This window comes from Besnoitia besnoiti, assembly GCF_002563875.1.
Source record: "Besnoitia besnoiti strain Bb-Ger1 chromosome Unknown contig00014, whole genome shotgun sequence".
NCBI lineage: Eukaryota > Apicomplexa > Conoidasida > Eucoccidiorida > Sarcocystidae > Besnoitia > Besnoitia besnoiti.
Window position 1 is genome coordinate 1133600 of NW_021703916.1, and position 17661 is coordinate 1151260.

A 17661-nucleotide genomic window follows, 5' to 3' on the forward strand; every position below is an offset into this window, starting at 1 on the left:
GAGCTGGGCTTTGCCGGCAAAGACAGCTGCCTTGCTTTCCCTGTGGGGGCACACTCGCTCGCGAAGAGGGCCTCCCGCAGGAGGCTTTTGGAAGAGAAAGCAGCCCTCCTGCCCTTTGCAGGAGGGGAGGGCGAAGGTGGCCTTTCGCGAGGAATCCTCGAGTTAGTGCTTAGCATGGACACAGCAGTTACGTTCTAAGAGTCCCGCGCGGCGAATGCGCCACGCGTAAAGGGAAAAAGGTTAAACTGTGCAACAAAAACGCCACGTTGGCGGCAGAAGCCGAACCCTATACAGATGCGGCTAGGCAGGAACCGCGTTGGCGACTTCCGCTTTTCGCGCACGTCGCTTCCTCCGTTCCTCCTTGAAGGCCTTTGTGTACTCTTCGTGCTGGTCTGCCTTCTCGTCGAAGCCTACTTCATTCAGGAACAGCAGCGATTTCTGTATGACCTTGCTGTAGCTACTCAGTTCCTTCAAGACGTTGTGCTCATTTATCGACGAGAGCTCCTGGAGCCGGGTGTTGATAAGCGCCTCGATCCGGTGAACCGCTCTGACTGATTTAGGCTCCTGCAGCCCAGAAAACACCACGCGACCAAAAACGTGAACTCGCTCTGATTCATCCTGCTGTGAACGGCCTCCTCCTGAGCCCGCTGAGGCCTGCCTGCCAGCTTCAAGCGTTGATACCACACCGACCTCCACACACGCTGCTCGTGGGCAATCTCACATCCGGTCGCAGCTCACCAGACCCGTTGCAGACCTGCTCCTGAGCAGATGCAGCAGCAGCGAGGACGCCTGGCGCCCCGGACTAAGTCACAGCCCGGAAGACGGCAAAGAGCCTGGAAAGTCCTTCAACGGCTCACCAACGCGCCAGTCCGCATTCGCACAACAAAGGGCCGTACGCGTCTTCTTCGCATTTCAAGTCAAGCCGAACGGAGGGGCGCGGAAGTAAACGTAAGCAGACTCCGAATCCACTTCGTCACCCCCGTGTTACACAGCCTGCTAGATTCTCCTCATCTACTGCCTCCATCTCTGCGCAAGACTACGCTCGCTCGCGCACAAAACTTACCACGAAGGTCAGGGCGACGCCCTTCCGGCCCGCGCGGGCTGTGCGCCCGGTTCGGTGGACGTAGTCCTGGGCCTTTCCAGGCACCTGCATGTTGATGACGAACTCGACGCGCGGCAGATCGAGCCCGCGGCCGGCGACGTCTGTGCAGACGAGCAGGCGCGCCGTTTCGCTTCGGAACTTCTCCAAGCACGCGACGCGTTTCCGTTGCTCCATGAGGGAGTGGAGCGGCGTCGCGGACTGCTTGAGGATCTCGAGGGCGGTGCAGAGCTGCTGTGTCTGGCGCACCGAGCCCGCGAAAATGATGCCGCGGTCGGAGGAGAAGGGTGGCGTGTGTTCGAGGAGATAGAGCAGATAGACCGGCTGCATGCGCGCCGGCACAAAGAGGTAAAAATGCGAGAGGTTCGGGATCGCCGGCTGCTTGCTGGGGTGGGCGTCGACGAGCGGCATCGCGTCGTCCCCAAACCGGCGCTGCAGCGCCAGCAGCGCCGGGCTGACCGTCGCGGAAAACAGCAGCGTCTGACGGCCCTGGGAGGAGGTCGGCACGCACGCGAGGATCGTTTTGAGGTCATCCTCGAACTCGTCAGACAGCAGGCGATCGGCCTCATCCAGCACTAGGACGTCGACCGCGGAGAGCCGCTTCTTCATTCTTTCGGGGTCGTTCTGCACATGGTCAGACAAACGCCCCGGCGTCGCCACCACGATGTGCGGGCACTGGTTCAGCAGCTTCCCCTCCTCCACGAGGTCGCGTCCGCCGAGAAGCAGACACACGCGCACGCCCAGCTGTACGCCGTAGATGCGGAACTGGTCAAGAACCTGCGCAGCGGCCCACAAGAAAAACAGACATGCGACATGCCACGTGTCAAAAACCGACTAACCCCGCCCCAGACGCGACGCGAATCCCCTCTCGCACCCGACGAAGGCAGCCACCTTGCCCCCTACCCTACCCCCCACCCCGCGCTAGAGAGTCTACAGGGAGGCAAGTGCTCGCTTGTTCAACACACAACCCAAAAACCCCCGAAGAATCCGCCAGATCGCGCTCTCGCCGCCGGTGCGGACTAAGGCGGGCGGCAGCCAAACAGCTCGCGTGGCGAGCCCCGGGGCTTGCGGATATCTCGAGAGGCCTTGAAAACGGCGGCTGCGGAGCAGGTCTGCGCTCTCTAGCGCGAGTGCTAAACGGCCCTTCCAGAAGCGCGCTACGAGTCACGGTGCGGCGCCACGTGAAAGCGCAGACGCGCGCATGCAGAAGGGTAGGACGGAGGCGTTCTCGCGAGGGCGACCAGCCCGCCCAGCGCGGGCGCGGCCTCCGCGCGCCCGCCGATCGCCTCCGCTGGCACGCCGCCTCAACCGGCGCACGAGCTCCTCTTCAAAGCTGCGTAGAGCCGCGCGAAGTTCGGTCCATGCGTCGCAAGCCCTCGCGCACCTGAATCGCCAGCTCTCTCGCAGGCAGCAACACAAGGCCCATGAAGGCGTGCCCATCGCCGCGCCCGATGCGCTGGAGAAGCGGCCAGCAGTACCCGAGGGTCTTCCCGCTGCCGGTCGGCGCGAGCCCGCAGACGTTTTTCCCGCGCAGCGCATGCGGAAGAGCCAAGACTTGAATCGGCGAGGGTCGGTGGATATGGAGAGACGCTGCGGTGCGAATGAGCGCCAGCGGCACACCGAGAGCGGCGAACGAGGGAACGTCGGCGTCCATGGTGCTCGCAGGCGCATTCGCGGATGAAGCGGCTTCACTCTCGCTTCCAGCTGAGGCCTCTGAGCTGCCCTCCTCGTCGTCAGCCCCGTCTCGAGTGCGCTTTCGCTTCCGCGTCCCCGAGAAAGACTGAGACGCAGAACTCAACAAAGCCTTCCCCCCCCCTCTTGCGCGTCCAGACACCTCCCCGTCGCTAGCCTCTGCATCTTCTCCCTCCTTCTCCTCTTCCTCTTCATCTTCACCACTGTCATATTCATCACCATCCTCATCTTCTTCGTCATCTTCATCATCGTCAGTATCAACATCTTCATCATCGCCATCTTTATCATCGTCAGTATCATCATCTCCATCATCGCCATCTTCATCATGACCATCTTCCTCTTCTTCGTCATCATCTTCGCCTTCACGCTTTCCCTCACAGTCTCCTCCCTCCTCTCTGTCTTCCTCTTCAACTTGGTCTTCCTCGTCCTCCTCTTCTTCGTCACCTTCACCTTCCTCGATCGCAGCTGCGGGGGCCCCGCGGGCGTCCCTTCGGGCCCGTGAGGCTTTGGAACCCTTTGTGGGCGCCCCAGAGCCGCCTATGGAAGCAGCGGGGCGGCGCGACGCTGCAAGATGGGCTTTCGCCACACGAGTGTTTTTTCCAGCGTTTTTCTGTACGCTTTTTTCTGGGAAAGACGGGTGCGCCGCCAGGAGCACGTCCTCCTCCTTGCCGCTGGCCTTTGCTTTCGCCGGCAGCAGCCGGGAGGCGCGAGCCATCTTGTCCTTCGCGTGCTGAAGCAGATTCACCAGAGGCCGTTTGTATCGGTTCATCCGTCTGAATGAAGTCAGGTTCCTGTCGCGCGTCGGCACAGTCTACGCGCAGTGAGCTGGCAAGCCCCGTCCGCTCGCAGAACGGGAAGTTCCGCAGACCCCAGGAGCCTCGGGCAACTGGGGAAGGAGCTGAAAAGCGAGACAAAAGGGGGAAAAAGGGCGCAGACACTGGCGGTGAAACAAGAAGAATGACAGAAAACCAGGGATGAGGGACGCGCGTGCCTGCGCGCTCTCGCGAACGCGACCAGGCGGCGGCGGCGGGTTAGGAGACGATGCAGTGCCGCCGCCCGCCAACGTATGGAGTAGAATCCAGGATGTTTGAAACCTAGGAAGTGCATGAACTTTAGCAAGCAATCAGAGCGAAAAAGCAAAGACTCAGGTGCCGCCGTCCCCGGTGACTCACCCCTGTTTGCGCGTAAAGAAAAAAGTCGCAGCTGAGCATGCGCATGCGCTGGTACGCTGAGGGGCGACAGCGGCAACACCAGTTCGCTAATTTCCAACGGCTTTTTTTCTCCTTATGATTCCGCGGGTCATTCACGAGGGAGAACTTCTGGGAAGGCAGTCTTCCTTGCCGTTCGCGGCCAATTCTGGATAATGGTGTCACAGCCTGGGTAGGCCGCAGCGGAGAAGAGCGGGCTGTGACACGGCAACTGCATGCCTACGGGAAAGTTTCCAATCTTCAGTGCCGAAACAACGCACGCGCCTTAGATAGGCTTTCGTAAGTGAGATAGCTAGGGCGCCTTTATGGGAAGATTGTCTTGCACGAACTCCCAGAGGGGCGAACTGCTGCGCGTCTGTGATCGAGCTGTGCGTACCAGCAACTGTGGACGCATGCGCGCTTGCCGAATCGATCCGGTTCGGGGTCGCGAATTGTGGAATACCGGATAGGTTTGAGCGGCACTATTAACATCAACGCGCGAACCCTTTGGTCGAACCTGCGTCTGTTGCCTCCGTTCGAGTCACAGGCTGTATTGTCCGCCGTTTGGGCCGTCGTCCTGCTGCTGACAAGCGCCGACTGACGGGGCAGAGATCGAGACCGCGCGCAAAGCAAAAAAGAAAAACGACCCGAAGTGTCGGATCCTCAGCAGCAGTGTGCACTGGAGCATTCACATGCGGGGGTCGGCCGATGCCAAGCTGCACGGACGGAATACGTCATGAGAGCTGCCCGAGGGAGGTCTCTGCCCTCTCGCTTCGGTAGTCCCTACCGAGCCGAGATCTGAACTGAGTGCTGATTTCCAGCGTAAGCCAGTCCATGGCATGCTTGACGCAGATGCCTACAGACGATTACACATGGTTCACTCGCCGCTGACACATGATTGGCGGTGCTCTATGGGCAGCTGTCGTGGCGAAACCGACAGGTGAGTTTTGCTCTTCGATCATTTCTTGCTGCGGAGGCGAAAAACACTCTCCAGGAAGGAAGAAAACCGATTCGTCGCCCTGTGTTGAGGAGCTTCAGCCACGCGAAGCCTCCAAGTGGCGCGGTCATGCCCCAGAGCATCCTCAGCTGGCGGTTTTAGAAGGGGGTGCACTTAGTCTAGGAAAGTGATTGGCAACCACGGATGCTGCGGATGGCTACGGCGCACTGCGTCAACCTCGAGTCTTTTGCGGGGCCACGTTGGCAGTGAAGGCATACGCGAATACACATTGGTGAGATTGGTATATTGCTGCATTTTTGAGGCACTGAACGTCGAGGATAGCCGGTGTGCAGCGTTCACTTCGATGGATTCTGGCACGGTTTCACTACACACGGAGTATCTGCTCTTTTCCAGCGATGCAAAACAAACTTGTATGTGTTAGAAGCACTCTCAGTCTTCATACACCGCCGGCAGGGCTCTTCCACCGCCCGCGACGAAGGGTGTGTGCAACAGCGAAACTCTTCAAAAAGGAAGTCTGAGGCTTAACCCACTGCAGAGGACCGCGTGGCTGAATGTGGTCCTAAAAGGCTTGGTCTTCCGCTGCTTCCTTGCACCAGCCTCATATAGCTTTTATCGCTGCTGTGTCTTGCAAAACGGTTTTAGGATACCCGTTGCACACAATGTGTTTTCGGGTTTTGACGTGGAGTACTGATTGAAGACCCCAAGAGGTTTGATCAGAGAGCATGAATCCGGGACTCCCACTTTAGAGTCCATCCAACACTAGTCGACAGGCAGCAGGGCGCGTTCGTTCGCTCTTTCGCTGCATCTGTGTTTGCGAAGCCCCCTAGCGAACTGCTTCAGCGCCTCCTTCATGGGTTCCTGCCGCGCGCCCATCGGACCGATCAGACTGAGCACAACTGGAAGGAAAATAACTCCGTGGGCGAAGGCCAACAGGAGCACGAGAGTCATCATTTTGAAGAAGACTCTGAGTACGTACGACCTGGTAAAAGCCAGAACCGACACGCCGAGCAACGTCGACATGAGGCCGTGGAAAATGGGGTTGCCGATGAGCACGAGAGTCTCGAAAATACGCATGTCGCGTGTCCGGCCTACGCAGTGGCAAAAAGTATGGCAGATGTGCGTGGCGTAGTCGATTGCGAATCCTGCAAAGGCCAGAAACGGGTACACAGAGCAGAAGCGATGTGTTACCAAGCAGGATTGAGAGGTCACCGAAGAGGATGAAAAGAGACGTCGAGATAAAGGCTCGACGCAACGCGTGCTTGCTTGCGTTGACACGCCGCGAAGCTGGCGCGGAGTTCGCTTTCGAATTCTGTCGCCCCGCGATGGAATTCACGAGGTGTCAGCCAGCAATAAGGTACTAGTATGCAAACGCCCAAGCGCCGGCGATTGCCGTCTCAGTCGGATGCCGTCACAAGCTACGCCCTGACCGGGAGGTTTTTGCGGGCACCGATTCCTGGCGCCAAAACAGAGGACTTGCGATGCAACGCCGAATTGCTCAAAAACTCGATATCCCGAGTTTGCTGTAGAAGGGACGCCGGGACAGGTTCGCGATTCGTAAAAGATGAAGTCTCACCTATGGAAATGATGAGATTCACCATGGTGAGCATGTTTAGTGGAAGCCCCCAGTAGTGCATGAAGCCGATGATGGCGACGTCGATGAGAACGAGTGCGACGACGACCAGAGTCGCACTCCAAAACGAAGGCAGCAACAAAATCGAGACCTGCACACGCGAGCGCGTGGCGCACAAACGCCAGCATCAAACCTTAGCCCAGAAGAAGGAAGCTTGTTCATCTCTGTAAACGGAAGCTCTCGCCAGTCGGTGTTTAGACGTGGCGCCGTGGCTCGCAAGACTGTTGGGCAGAGGGCTCCAGCCGGCCTCAGCTGCCCGGGCCGCCCGGGGGCACTTTGGCTGCTGCATCAGCTTTTCGATACCGCATGAACCCTCCTCCATCCACCTCGTCTAACTACATTCCAAACGTGAAACGTGCGGACGAAACGCGCTGCGAGCCGAGAGTCGACAGGCTGGCGAATCCCATGCTTTTTTCGATGCGCCTCGGACGAGAGGGAGTGAGTTTTTGTGAAACCCCGCATCAGTTTTGTAAGCACTCCGCAGCGTCCCCGCTGACGTAGTATCTGTCTCGCAAATCTAGTTTGACAGCAGCGCCGAAACCGCAAAACTCCGGCTACGAGATACCGACAACCAAGTTCTTTATGACTGCAGTACACCACCACCCCACTGGACTGCTTAAGACAGCTAAAAGTGTTGGATTTCAAGCTTGAGGCTTACAAGCATAACAGCGAAGCCCGCCCACGCCATGTTCGTCAGCGTGCTGGACAGAATACTGGCGTCGGACTCGTAAAAGACAAAGAGTCGGTTGTACGCGTGGGCGTCGGCGGCCTTAAAAGTCTCTAGATCTTTTCTGCGAAGCATACTCGCAGCGAACAAGAAAAAAACGACGCCTCAAGCCACAGCCGCACGCTGCTTTCAAGTCGCACACCGACAAGGTGCCCAACGGAGACTGGCTCTTCAGCCTCCCTTACAGGCGACTAGGATTTGTCAGCATACACAAGCGCTTCGTGGCTTTGAGTATCCTAACTGCCTCGTGGAGCGTTAGTCACCTAGCCATCCCAACAACAGTTCAGGAATACAATGCCCCAGTGAGCTCAGGAGACAATCACGCGGAATGCGGACGGAGCCATAAATCTCGCTCTTGGGCGGGCTGTTGCTTGGCATGTAGGCAAGGCAGTATGAGTGCACTGTAGATGCACCTCCGCGTCCGAATATATATATCTGTTTTCTATCCGCATCTGTCTATATATATACATTTGTATGTTTTATCTGCATAAGCTCAGTTGACTGTGCCTGCATAAGAGGCAAGATCGTCGAGATGCCTGTTCATGCGGGCTGATGGAGCTCCGCAGACGGGGCCGTTAACGCCTGGCTCGTAGCAAAAATCTCTCCACAGAGGCTGGACAGACCGCGCGATAATCTCTTCACCTGAGCAAGGTCATGAAGTCGCTCGAGTCCTCAGAAGTGCGGTGGTACACGGGAATCAGTAGAATTTGAAACGCGCGGAGCTCGTTTTCTCCCTGCCACGCAAACTGCGAAGCGAAATTCTCTCCTAGCGGAGTTTGAAGCCAAGACCTCAGCCTGTGGAGAGGACACAACCGCAGCAACACCTTTACAACTCAGAGCAATTCGTATCGCCTCCGCGGCTTTCAGTCTGCGCGGAAGCCCAGCCAGCGCTTCCGCGCAGACTGAAAACCCACCACTAAGCCGGAAACTGTCTGCGATTGCGGAGTCTGTGACCCGATTGATTCCTGTCTACACATCTGGCTGACAATTCCTCTCTCGCCTTCCAACTAGCGGTGCTCCAAGATATGGCAAGAATCACCTCAGACTACACCGCTGGCCGTAGAGCCACAGGCAAGATCTGCTCGCGCGACCAGCTGCTGCTACCATAAAAGCAACACTCCCCAACTCCCTTCCTCTTCTGTCGCTCCTGCAGCCCGGTGAAGGCACGAGACGGAAGGAGGCTCGTGGCGCGTCGGACCCTGCGGTCTCGCGGAACTGTCTAGGTGCAGAGCGCGAGTTCAGGAAAGCCCGCGATACTCGCGGGAGAGCTTCCGCGATGCAAAAGCTCGAGGCGCCCTGTCGAGAACTGTGAGGGCGACCTCGAAGGCGGCGCACATTCGCATGCAGGTCAGAGGATTGTTTTCGGGGCCGTAGGCTCCCAGCGGCGACGACAGGAAGACGTGGAGCCCGTCGACCAGGTGGCGGGTGTAGCTCCGCGATTCCAACTTCTGATGCAGCCACGCGTACTCCGACTGCAAGCGACATCAGACACGGCGCAGACTGGAGCACGAGCCAGCTTCGCTGCTTCTTCTGGAGCGTCCACGCTTGACTTAGCGCCTGGGAACAGGGGCGCGCTGCGTGCATAGGGCTGAAACGTCTGAGTGACGGAACCCCCCGCGAACAAGGAGACAGGAGATCGACGACGTCTCGAGTCCCCATATCAGATTTGCGAGAAAGCGTGGCAATGGAAGATTTGAGACTTATGAAACCAGCTTTACAAGCGGACGCGAGGACGCGCTTTCAGCCGATCGAGGACGCCCCACTCACGACCCTCTCGGCTCCTGAGTGAAATAAACGCTCACCTTGAACGTCCGAGAGCAGATGTCTCGTGGGCTGGAGAAAAAAATGTTGACGGGGTCTCCGTAGCTATTGAAGAAGTACTCCTGCGCATCGAAGAACTTCTGCAATCCAAGACAGAGAACGAACCACAGGAGGTGGCCTCCGACCCTCCAGAGGATGAGACTCCTCGCGAACGGACGGCGGCTGCCTCGGCGCTGCGGCTCCTCTTAGTCTAGCAGAGCGAGTACTATGGACCCCCGCCGCGTAGACCGTTTTCTCGAAGCACCCGGCTACACTGTGAATGCGAACGGCTGATAGGGCGAAGCGGGCGGCTCCGGTGCCCAGTCCGAGCGCAGACACCCGTTGGTTGGTGATTCAAGTCTCTTGCGGATACAGAAAGTCTAAGGTCATGCGAGTATGGCGTCTTCCAGCTCTGCCTACTGCGTCACTCTACACTGAGACTATATGGGTGGTGGGGGGGGGGGGACGGGCGTTCGAAGTGCGTCAGCAGCGCGCCTGTAGGGACATAAATGCTTTGGAGACCTGAAGCGAGTGTGACTCGCGCCCGAACCCCGTGTAGTCCCGCCGCGTAGAAGACAGGTACCGCCGCTTTGCCTCGCCGGCAGACGTCCCATGGCCCGAAACGTCACTCCGCTGCAGACACAGGCAGGCGGGGGGGGAGGCAAGCTCTTCAAGGAAACTGACCCGCAACGGCGACCGATCCGGCGAGAGGTGCCTTGGGTCGAGTCCCTTCCTGAGTTGCATACATCCAGAGAGAGCGACGGCGAATAGAATGGCGAACGCGACGAGCAGACACGCCTTAACCCACGGGCTCAAGAGCATGCGCCCGATTGTGCGGAGGACAATTAATCGCAGTCTCCGCCCAACATTCCCTGGCGGTTCGGTCAGGTCTTCGAGGGTGAGGATCTTGAGCAGATCGAGGCGGCGGTGTCTCCTCCGTGGCCGCGCGCAGTCGTTTTCCCTGCTCCCCTTAGGCGACGCCCCAAGCGGATCAGGCTCGTCTTCGTCTGCATCGCGAGTCTCGTCCCCTCTGCATTCGCAGTCCTGAAAGTCCCCGGAGGCGCCGCGAGGGTCGCGTCGATCATGGAGCTCCTCCTGGTCTTGCGCACCTCGCAGAGGGGCGGGCTCTCCTGCCGCGCCGCCCCGCCGGTTCGTGCAGGCAACGTGCCAGTCGTCGCTGACGCCCTTCAGTTCCGCGCTGTCTTCGTCGCCGTCGTGGTCAATTCGCTTCGTTCTGCGGTTGAGACGCACGCGTCGGGATGCGCCCTTGGCTTTCGGTTGGGGGATGCTGCCGTCCCGCGCCTCCTCGCGCGGATTCTGCCAGAGCTGCTCTTCGATGGCGAGCGCCACGACGGCCCCGGGCCCCACGGTGGCGGCGGGTTTCCCCTGCAGGACGGGGCAGATGGCCTCCGCGATGTGTGTGTCTCCGTCGTCCGGCGTCTGCGGCCCAAGCTCCTGATGCCGCTTTTCGGCGATGTCGAGCAGTTTCCGTAGCTGCGCTTTGAGCAGGCCTTCCCCGTGCTTCTCATCCGCCCCTGCATCGGCTTGCCGCGCACTCGGCGAGTCGCAGCTCTCGCCGTCGTCATGCAGTCCGCGTGGGCGGCGTCCCCCTCGAAGGTCCTGCAGCGCCGACGCTGCCAGCTTTCCAGACCCGCGTCGGCCGCTTCGAGGCTGCCCGCAGCGGCGCACAGCGGATGCGTCTGTGTCACCCTTCTGAAGGAGCTCCCGGCCGTGAAGCGACCGCCGTCTGGGGGTCGGCGCGCGGCCTCCTCTTCCTCGCGCGCGCTTGGTCTGCGGTTTCTTCACGATGCCGCCGCGGCCTGGGCGCGGTGTCGGCGACATCGCCTTCTGCGCCAGAAAGCCCGTGCAGCGACGCCCGCGGTCTGCCGCCCGCGTCGCCACTCGTGGACCGCCGCGTCCGCGCGGACTGGCGGCGCTCTGGGAGGACGTGTCGCTGTCGCCTTCGGAACTCTCAGAGGAGACAAACGGCTCGGAGAACTCCTGCTTCGCCCCGCCGACCTGCGGCTCGAGGACAGTGCGACGCGTTCGCGGCTGCCTCGGTGCCTCCGCTGCCTGCGCGTTTTCGTCCTCGTTGCTGGCATGGTCCCCTGCGCTCTGTGGGGACGGGGGCGCCTGCGCCGCGGATGCCTCTGCCTGGGGTTTGCGCGGGGCCTTCAAAACGCCTTTCTGCTTAGCCTTTGGTTTGGGCTTGGCTTTCGCAGTCGCACGGCCCGCGACGCCCGCTCTCGGCTCAGCCGCAGAGCGTGATGTCTCGGTCTCAGCTGTAGACGCGCCCTTCCCGTGCCTAGTGGAGGGGTGCTGCAGGTCGTCGCTGTCGGCCTTCCCTGGAGGCGCAGCTTTCGCTTTTGCCTGCGCCTTGGCTTTTGCGGCGCGCTTCTTTGCGACTCGCTTGGGGGCTCTTGCTGGCTGCCGCGAGGGCGTCTGCAGGCTGACGCTGTCTTGGTCAGGATCCTCCCTCTGTCGCTTTTTTCTTTCGGTCTCCTCGCGGACCTGCGTCATCGCCATCGCCACCTGCAGCGTCACGCACTCGTACACGGTGGTCGCGTGTTGGTTGAGCAGCGAGTGCCTCGCAGTCGCCAGGTATTTCTCATCTTCGGTGTAGGGTAGAGAAAACCTGAAGCCTGAAGTTTGAAGCCCCGACCATCCCGACAACGCCGCCACCCTTCTCCCTCCGCCGCCGTCGCTGGCTGCTTCCTCGCTGGTGCATGCAGCCCTCTGAGATCGGCCGCCACGAGCGTCTGGCTGCCGCCGCACAGGCAAAACGCAACACAGAACGTGCGTTTGTTGCCGCCGTTCCTCGTAAGCGGCGTCGAGAGAGAGGCACGCCAGAAAGAGTGTGACGCACATGAGGTATCCTCCAAGGATGCCCGCGGCCGTGACCAGGCAGAAGTTTCTGATTGCCAAGTACGGGGAGGTCGCGCCAATCGCGAAGCTGATGAGGCTGGTCAGGGTGGTGATCGTGATGGACAGGCCTGAGTCGCGCATCGTTATCGTGAGCCGCTCCCTCGCACTCGTCCGCGTAAACGTCAGCGAGTAGGAGTTGATAATGACAAACACATCGTCGACGCCGATGCCCAAGACGAGGAACGGCGCCGCGGTAACGGTTGTCGTGTGTTCGAGGCCCGCGAAGTAGCACATTCCCGCGCCGCCGCAGTAGCCCAGCGTAGCGGCGACCGCGCCCATGAGCGAAACCAACATCTTGCTGCGAAAGTGATTTGTGCTGAACGTCACCAGACCGACGTAGGCGAAGATTAGCGCACCCGCAGCCAACACAAACAAGAAGTCCGTGCTTCCCTTGAAGCCTGTGCTAGACGAGAGGTCCCCCTCTGCGAGACAGCACCGCGCACGAGCAAACCCGCCCTAGTGCACACTCCAGCTTTTCCGTTAAAATGTTTGTTCGTCTACGCGGTCGCTAGTAACGGCCTTGCTTCGACGTCGTATACCGACTGGGCGCTTGTAGCGCGTATCGTTCCCTTACATGCGGCCCCTTTTACCATCCCCCCGGTACATTTTTTTTTGAACTCTTCTTTTACCTTTACAACCATGGCTCGTGATGGCGGATGAAGCCAACTTTCGCAGATATACCCATACACGCGGCACAATGCGAAGCTCTCAGGACCTGGTCTTTCTTGTCCTTGCCTCTCTCCAAAGGAGGAGAGCGGAACGTGTTTTCCCTTACCCAGGCTCTGGTCGGTTTTACAGTAGATCGACGCTCCCGGCAATCTCCATTTCGACTTTTCAACGAGTTTCACAAGCTCCGCCTCCCACGCTCTGGCGACGTTTCTCATATGTGGTTTGTCTGCCAAAGTGTAGCGAAGCGCAAAGCCGGACGTTCCGCGGACCTGGTATCCATTCCCGTTCAAGCGCATCCCCCGCTGGCTGAGCCAGAGCTCTGTGATCGTCTCCGTCGCAAGCGCCCAGCTCGTGTGCCTGGGATAGCCCAGCGGCTGCCCGAATTCCCTACACGCACAGCACTCGGGTCCTCGCCGTGACCGCACCATTGGCGATCTCGCTGCTGCAGACGATTGACTCGGTCAGATCAGCTTATCTCTGCGGTTGCCAACTGCGTGTCATGTGCAGAGTTCGCAGAAAAGAGAAAGAAAGCCAGTTGTGTACAAACGTACACACACTGCCTTCAGTGGGGGAGAAACCTGAACGGCGCCGGTCTGTTGCCACATTTTCGCCAGGAGAGCTGAGGACAGGTTAGCCACCCCCTACGACGTGAGCACAGGGCAGCAGGCAAATGTGCGCCTTGCTAGGACAGCGATACAGAGAAAGATCCACGGCCCCTCATACTAGTGAGACACAAGGAGCTCGCGCCTCTCCCGGGCGAAGGACCTACCGCCCCCCACTTACCTGCGGTCGTTGTACATGAAGAGCACGCCTTCAGGCGGATTGCAGACGCCTCTCTTGTCTTTCAGACAGAGATTGGAAAAGCCGTATTGGCCAGGTGGAAGAGGAGGCCGGCAGGCCAGGCCGGAGACGCGGTCCTTTGCGGGCGCGTACGCCTCGAAGCACATCGCAGAATCAGTCATGCCAAAGCCGCCGGCGGCGCCGAGCGCCCGCACCGGTCGATTCGACAGCCCAGCTTCCTGAGGCGGCTGAACATGTCCGGCGCCGCCGCGCGACGGAAAGGCATAGCGATCTACGTCAGAGCGTTGTGCTGCAGAGTCCGGCTGCGCTGCGGTGTTGCCGCTGTCTGCCCACGGCATTTCTGGGGGTCTCTGTATATTGTGATGGTAGATGGAAAGTATGTCCTCGAACAGTTCACCACTCGTTCGCGCCCCATGATTATCGTGAGGCAGTGCGTACTGCTCATCTCTGACTGGGCGGTCGGTGGCTGGCGGCATTTCTTCGGTGAGGGAGCCTGCGGCTAGTGAAGTGTTCGCTGTCACTTCCGCGAGGCCAGGGTCTTCAGCCACTGCCTGCGCTGCAGTAGGCGGGAAAAAATGCAAATTAAGTGTCGTCAGTGGAGAGAATTGGAGATTGGCGTGTCGCGATCCAGTGGCCAGGAACGGCTGAGTGGTCGCGGTGCTGGCTCGGTTCGCGTGTTCTGAGGCTCGTAGGTTTCGGCGCCAGGACAGATCGTCGTCGTTGTGACGCCTGTTAGGGTCGCGCATGCCGAGGCCGCCCACAAGTTGGTCGAACACTAACGGCGGAAGGGTGGTATTTGCTATGAGATCTTCATCGGGTTTCACTGAAACAGATAGACTCAGGATCTCCAGGTGGAACGTCCACAGGGCGTCAAGAAATTCACGCGTCAGCAGATTCGTGTCTTGCGCATGGGCAACGACGTAGATCACCTCCGTGCGTGTCAGGTTGCCATAGAACGTGTTCGCATAGAGAAGCGAATCCTGGTGCACATAAAGACATACGCTCAGACATAGGACTGCCGCCTGCGGAAAGAACGTTCAGGGCATTCGGCGCCGTTCCATTTCTTCCCAAGTCGCTGAGAGGCGGTGCGCGCAGGCGTCACGTTGCGCGATGGCAACCAGGAGAACTTGCAGCATGGACAACCCACGTGGGCTCAGGAATACTGTCATGCTGCAATTACGTGACTGCTCTGCTGGCCCGTGTTTTTGAGGAGTAGCCAGAGGAACATTTTGATCCTTTCTGCCCTTCGGATTCTGACGTACGTTGTAGGCTAGCGTCCACGGCAGCGCGTATTGTCTTTCGCCGTTTTGCACTACGCGGCGCAGAGGGATTCCAATCGCCAGAAGCAGAGACACCATGACGGAGAGAAGGATGAACTGCAACGGCGCGCGACAGAATAAGAATCCAAGGCAGCGTCATTCCCGTAGATCGATTCGAGGAGAGACGCATATGAAGAGGCTCTCTGTGCTGCGGGGCATCCACGCTGCCGAAGCAGGCACCACCATAACACGCTTCGCCCACGTGTGTGAACTGCGATAAAAGCAGTGTGACGCCGTCAGGACGTCAGTGCAAAGCAGATTTTCTAATATGTGGCACAGTGAGTAGCATGCCACGAGGCACACTCGGGTCGAGTCAGGTTCCACGTTGCACTACTTTGTATCGCTTTCCCTTCCCTACGTCAGGACTAAAAACAGGATGTGCCGCCCTGCAAACGTCGCAGCTCCTTAATCTCGTGGCTCACCACCCATGGTCGATTGTAAACAACGAGCGTATATCTCGCGAAGCCTCTGCCGATTGTTTGTATCAAGCTCTCTTTAGCACCGTGGAAAGACGAGGCGCACTCAAATGGAGTCCATTGGTCTTTTTGGAGTTTCTGGTAGTACTCTTCATCGTAGTAGTCATCGATATCGTATACGGACGAAGCGTCGCCCCCGTCGAGCCCTTGGTTCGCACCATCGGCCTCGTACCAGTCGTGTTCCTCGCGTCTTCTTTTCACCTCCTGTTCTTCCTCCTGGGCGCGGGCGGCGGCCCGTTTCGACCACACAGGTGGGCGAACCATCATACGGCGTGGAGCGGCCTTCAATGTAAGCCCTCAGCTTGAAGATCCCATGTGCTTCAAGAGCATTGATGCAGCTTCTCAGCCAGTAACGCATTGATGCAGCTTTTCTTCCTTTAACGGTAGAATCTCTGGTGCAACGGCCTGCACGAATGAAGACGAGTGGCGCGCTGCCTCGCCCGTGTCCCTTTCACAGCCCCACTTTGTGTTTAATCCTATCTATGCTCGCTTGTGGATATGAGCGCCTCTCCCACAAGGCTGTATCACGAGGGTCTTTGCAGGCAATCTCTCGTCCCAATTCCGGAGGAACGGGTCTGTATCTGTCTTCCTGGTTTCCGCGGACCAAGTGTTACACGAGCCGATGTCTGAGTTTGTGATGCCTGTGTCGCCTCATCGTTTCCATTACGGAACCAGGCGAACAGGCGCCTCAGCCATTATCGTCATCGAACGGGAGTCATAGAAAAAAAGAATAAGCCGGTTGTGCAGCGATGCAGGAGAAAGTCTGGATGTGGGCCGCGGGATGCTCGCAAGAAGCGAACGCTGTAATTCCTCAAGGCCTGCTAAAACACACCATAGTAGTTGGCGGCAGCCAAGCGCGAGCTGTAAGTACGCAAACTCACGTAGGCAACTTCTCCGGCGCTCACGCAACAGCTTGACGCGGATACTCACCGAAGGATATTCTGTCTAATGTCTCGTTACGCTATATAGATCGATGGCTCCTGGTACTTTGAGACCGTGGTGTTCTGACCAGCTTCCGCGAAACACAGAGCTTGTTGACCTGCGACATATGAGATCAGGATGCTCCAGGCAGCTTGTTTGAACGACTACGAGGCAGAGATGTGGATGACGATGCCGCTGCTACACACATGGCTTACGGATCTACTGTTTAGCCCGTACCATGTCGGCAGCCATCGCTGGCTTTTCTGTGTCGCGACTCCACCGCAGTCAAGAAGACCGATGAAAACGTTCATAAAGGGAGGAATGGCGCGAAAGGAGGCCTGTCCCCACCGCCAGCGACAGACGGCAGCCGATAGTTCAGACACTTGCGCGCATCGAGACCCGTGTCCTATATTACTCAGTTATAGGGACACTGTAAGAGAATGTCCACAGAGTAAGGGCGGCAGACAGGGAACAAGGAACATCCAGGAAAAAAAGAAGCGAATTCGCGCATAGCACGGCCCACGTCCTAAGCTTGGACATCAAAGTTCTGTCGAGTCAAACATCGACTTGGTTTGTTTTGCGTCATCCCATTCCTTGTGCGTTTCGTAGCCGCTGCAGGGGTCCATCACAATTGTCAGTTGGCCGCCAGCCGAGCGGTTACAAAATTTGCAGTGATGGAAATAGGCTGGGCTGAGTAGAGACAGATTAAGGGGCACAGAAACGCCGAGAGCAGACGAGAAACAGGGCACTCGCGGCAGACACGTCGGTGTGGACGCCTCTCGCGAGAGTTCGAACCTGCGTTCATGCTAAATAGAACACCTTACGCCACACAGCGTTGAGGCCTGGCAACCACTGCAAAACAGATACCAGGCTGCAGGTCGCGCCTTTCATGAATGGTCTTCGCCCACCGATTTTAAGTCAAGAGCAACCTCTGCACCTGTTTGTTCCCACGCCCAGCGTGGAGTTTCGCTTTCTCTGCGGCTGCGGTGGTTCTGCTGGGGTACAAGCCGCGTAATTCGATATTCGAGAAGGAATATCAAATACAGGAGCAGTTTCTGCTTCGCGGGATGATTCATTTCAAAGCTAATTCTGACTCGATGTAAGAACGTACAAATAGATGCTGTTCCCGCTCCCGGGGAGGCTGTTTTACGCGCTCACTTTTTTGAGCGTAAAGTACCATAGAATGCCCAAATCAGTCATTGCATATGTACGCCCGGCGTGACCTCCGTCCCACGTCAGCTTTCCTCGGATGCCTACTCGGCATCCCCTTAAGCATCCTCGAACTGCAATATATCTCCGTGATACCGCGTACTCATGCCGATTCCGGCAGGGGCGACTAATGGCTGCATACCCGAAAGGATGTCTGAAAGGCGACGTGAGGCAGCACACGGGTTCAGCTACACGCTCCTGTGTCGCGTAGTTGCACATGCTGGACCGGACTCCGCAAAAGCCACCAA

The 17661-nt window shown here is 58.5% G+C and overlaps 2 protein-coding genes across 2 annotated transcripts; both read right to left on the reverse strand.

Moving 5' to 3' along the window:
• Positions 1 to 300: 300 nt before the first annotated feature.
• BESB_026350 (DEAD/DEAH box helicase domain-containing protein) lies at positions 301 to 3560 on the reverse strand (the record flags this gene model as incomplete). Its single annotated transcript, XM_029361315.1, has 3 exons — positions 301 to 564; positions 1064 to 1876; positions 2484 to 3560. 3 exons carry the CDS (start codon positions 3558 to 3560, stop codon positions 301 to 303), a joined length of 2154 nt encoding a protein of 717 aa, XP_029215670.1.
• A 2135-nt stretch (positions 3561 to 5695) lies between these two features.
• BESB_026360 (Sterol-sensing domain of SREBP cleavage-activation domain-containing protein) lies at positions 5696 to 15550 on the reverse strand (the record flags this gene model as incomplete). Its single annotated transcript, XM_029361316.1, has 11 exons — positions 5696 to 6078; positions 6510 to 6657; positions 7225 to 7357; positions 7936 to 8088; positions 8629 to 8765; positions 9096 to 9194; positions 9778 to 12440; positions 12794 to 13074; positions 13471 to 14468; positions 14751 to 14864; positions 15230 to 15550. The coding sequence occupies 11 exons, from the start codon at positions 15548 to 15550 to the stop codon at positions 5696 to 5698; spliced, it is 5430 nt and encodes a 1809-aa protein (XP_029215671.1).
• Positions 15551 to 17661: the final 2111 nt, after the last annotated feature.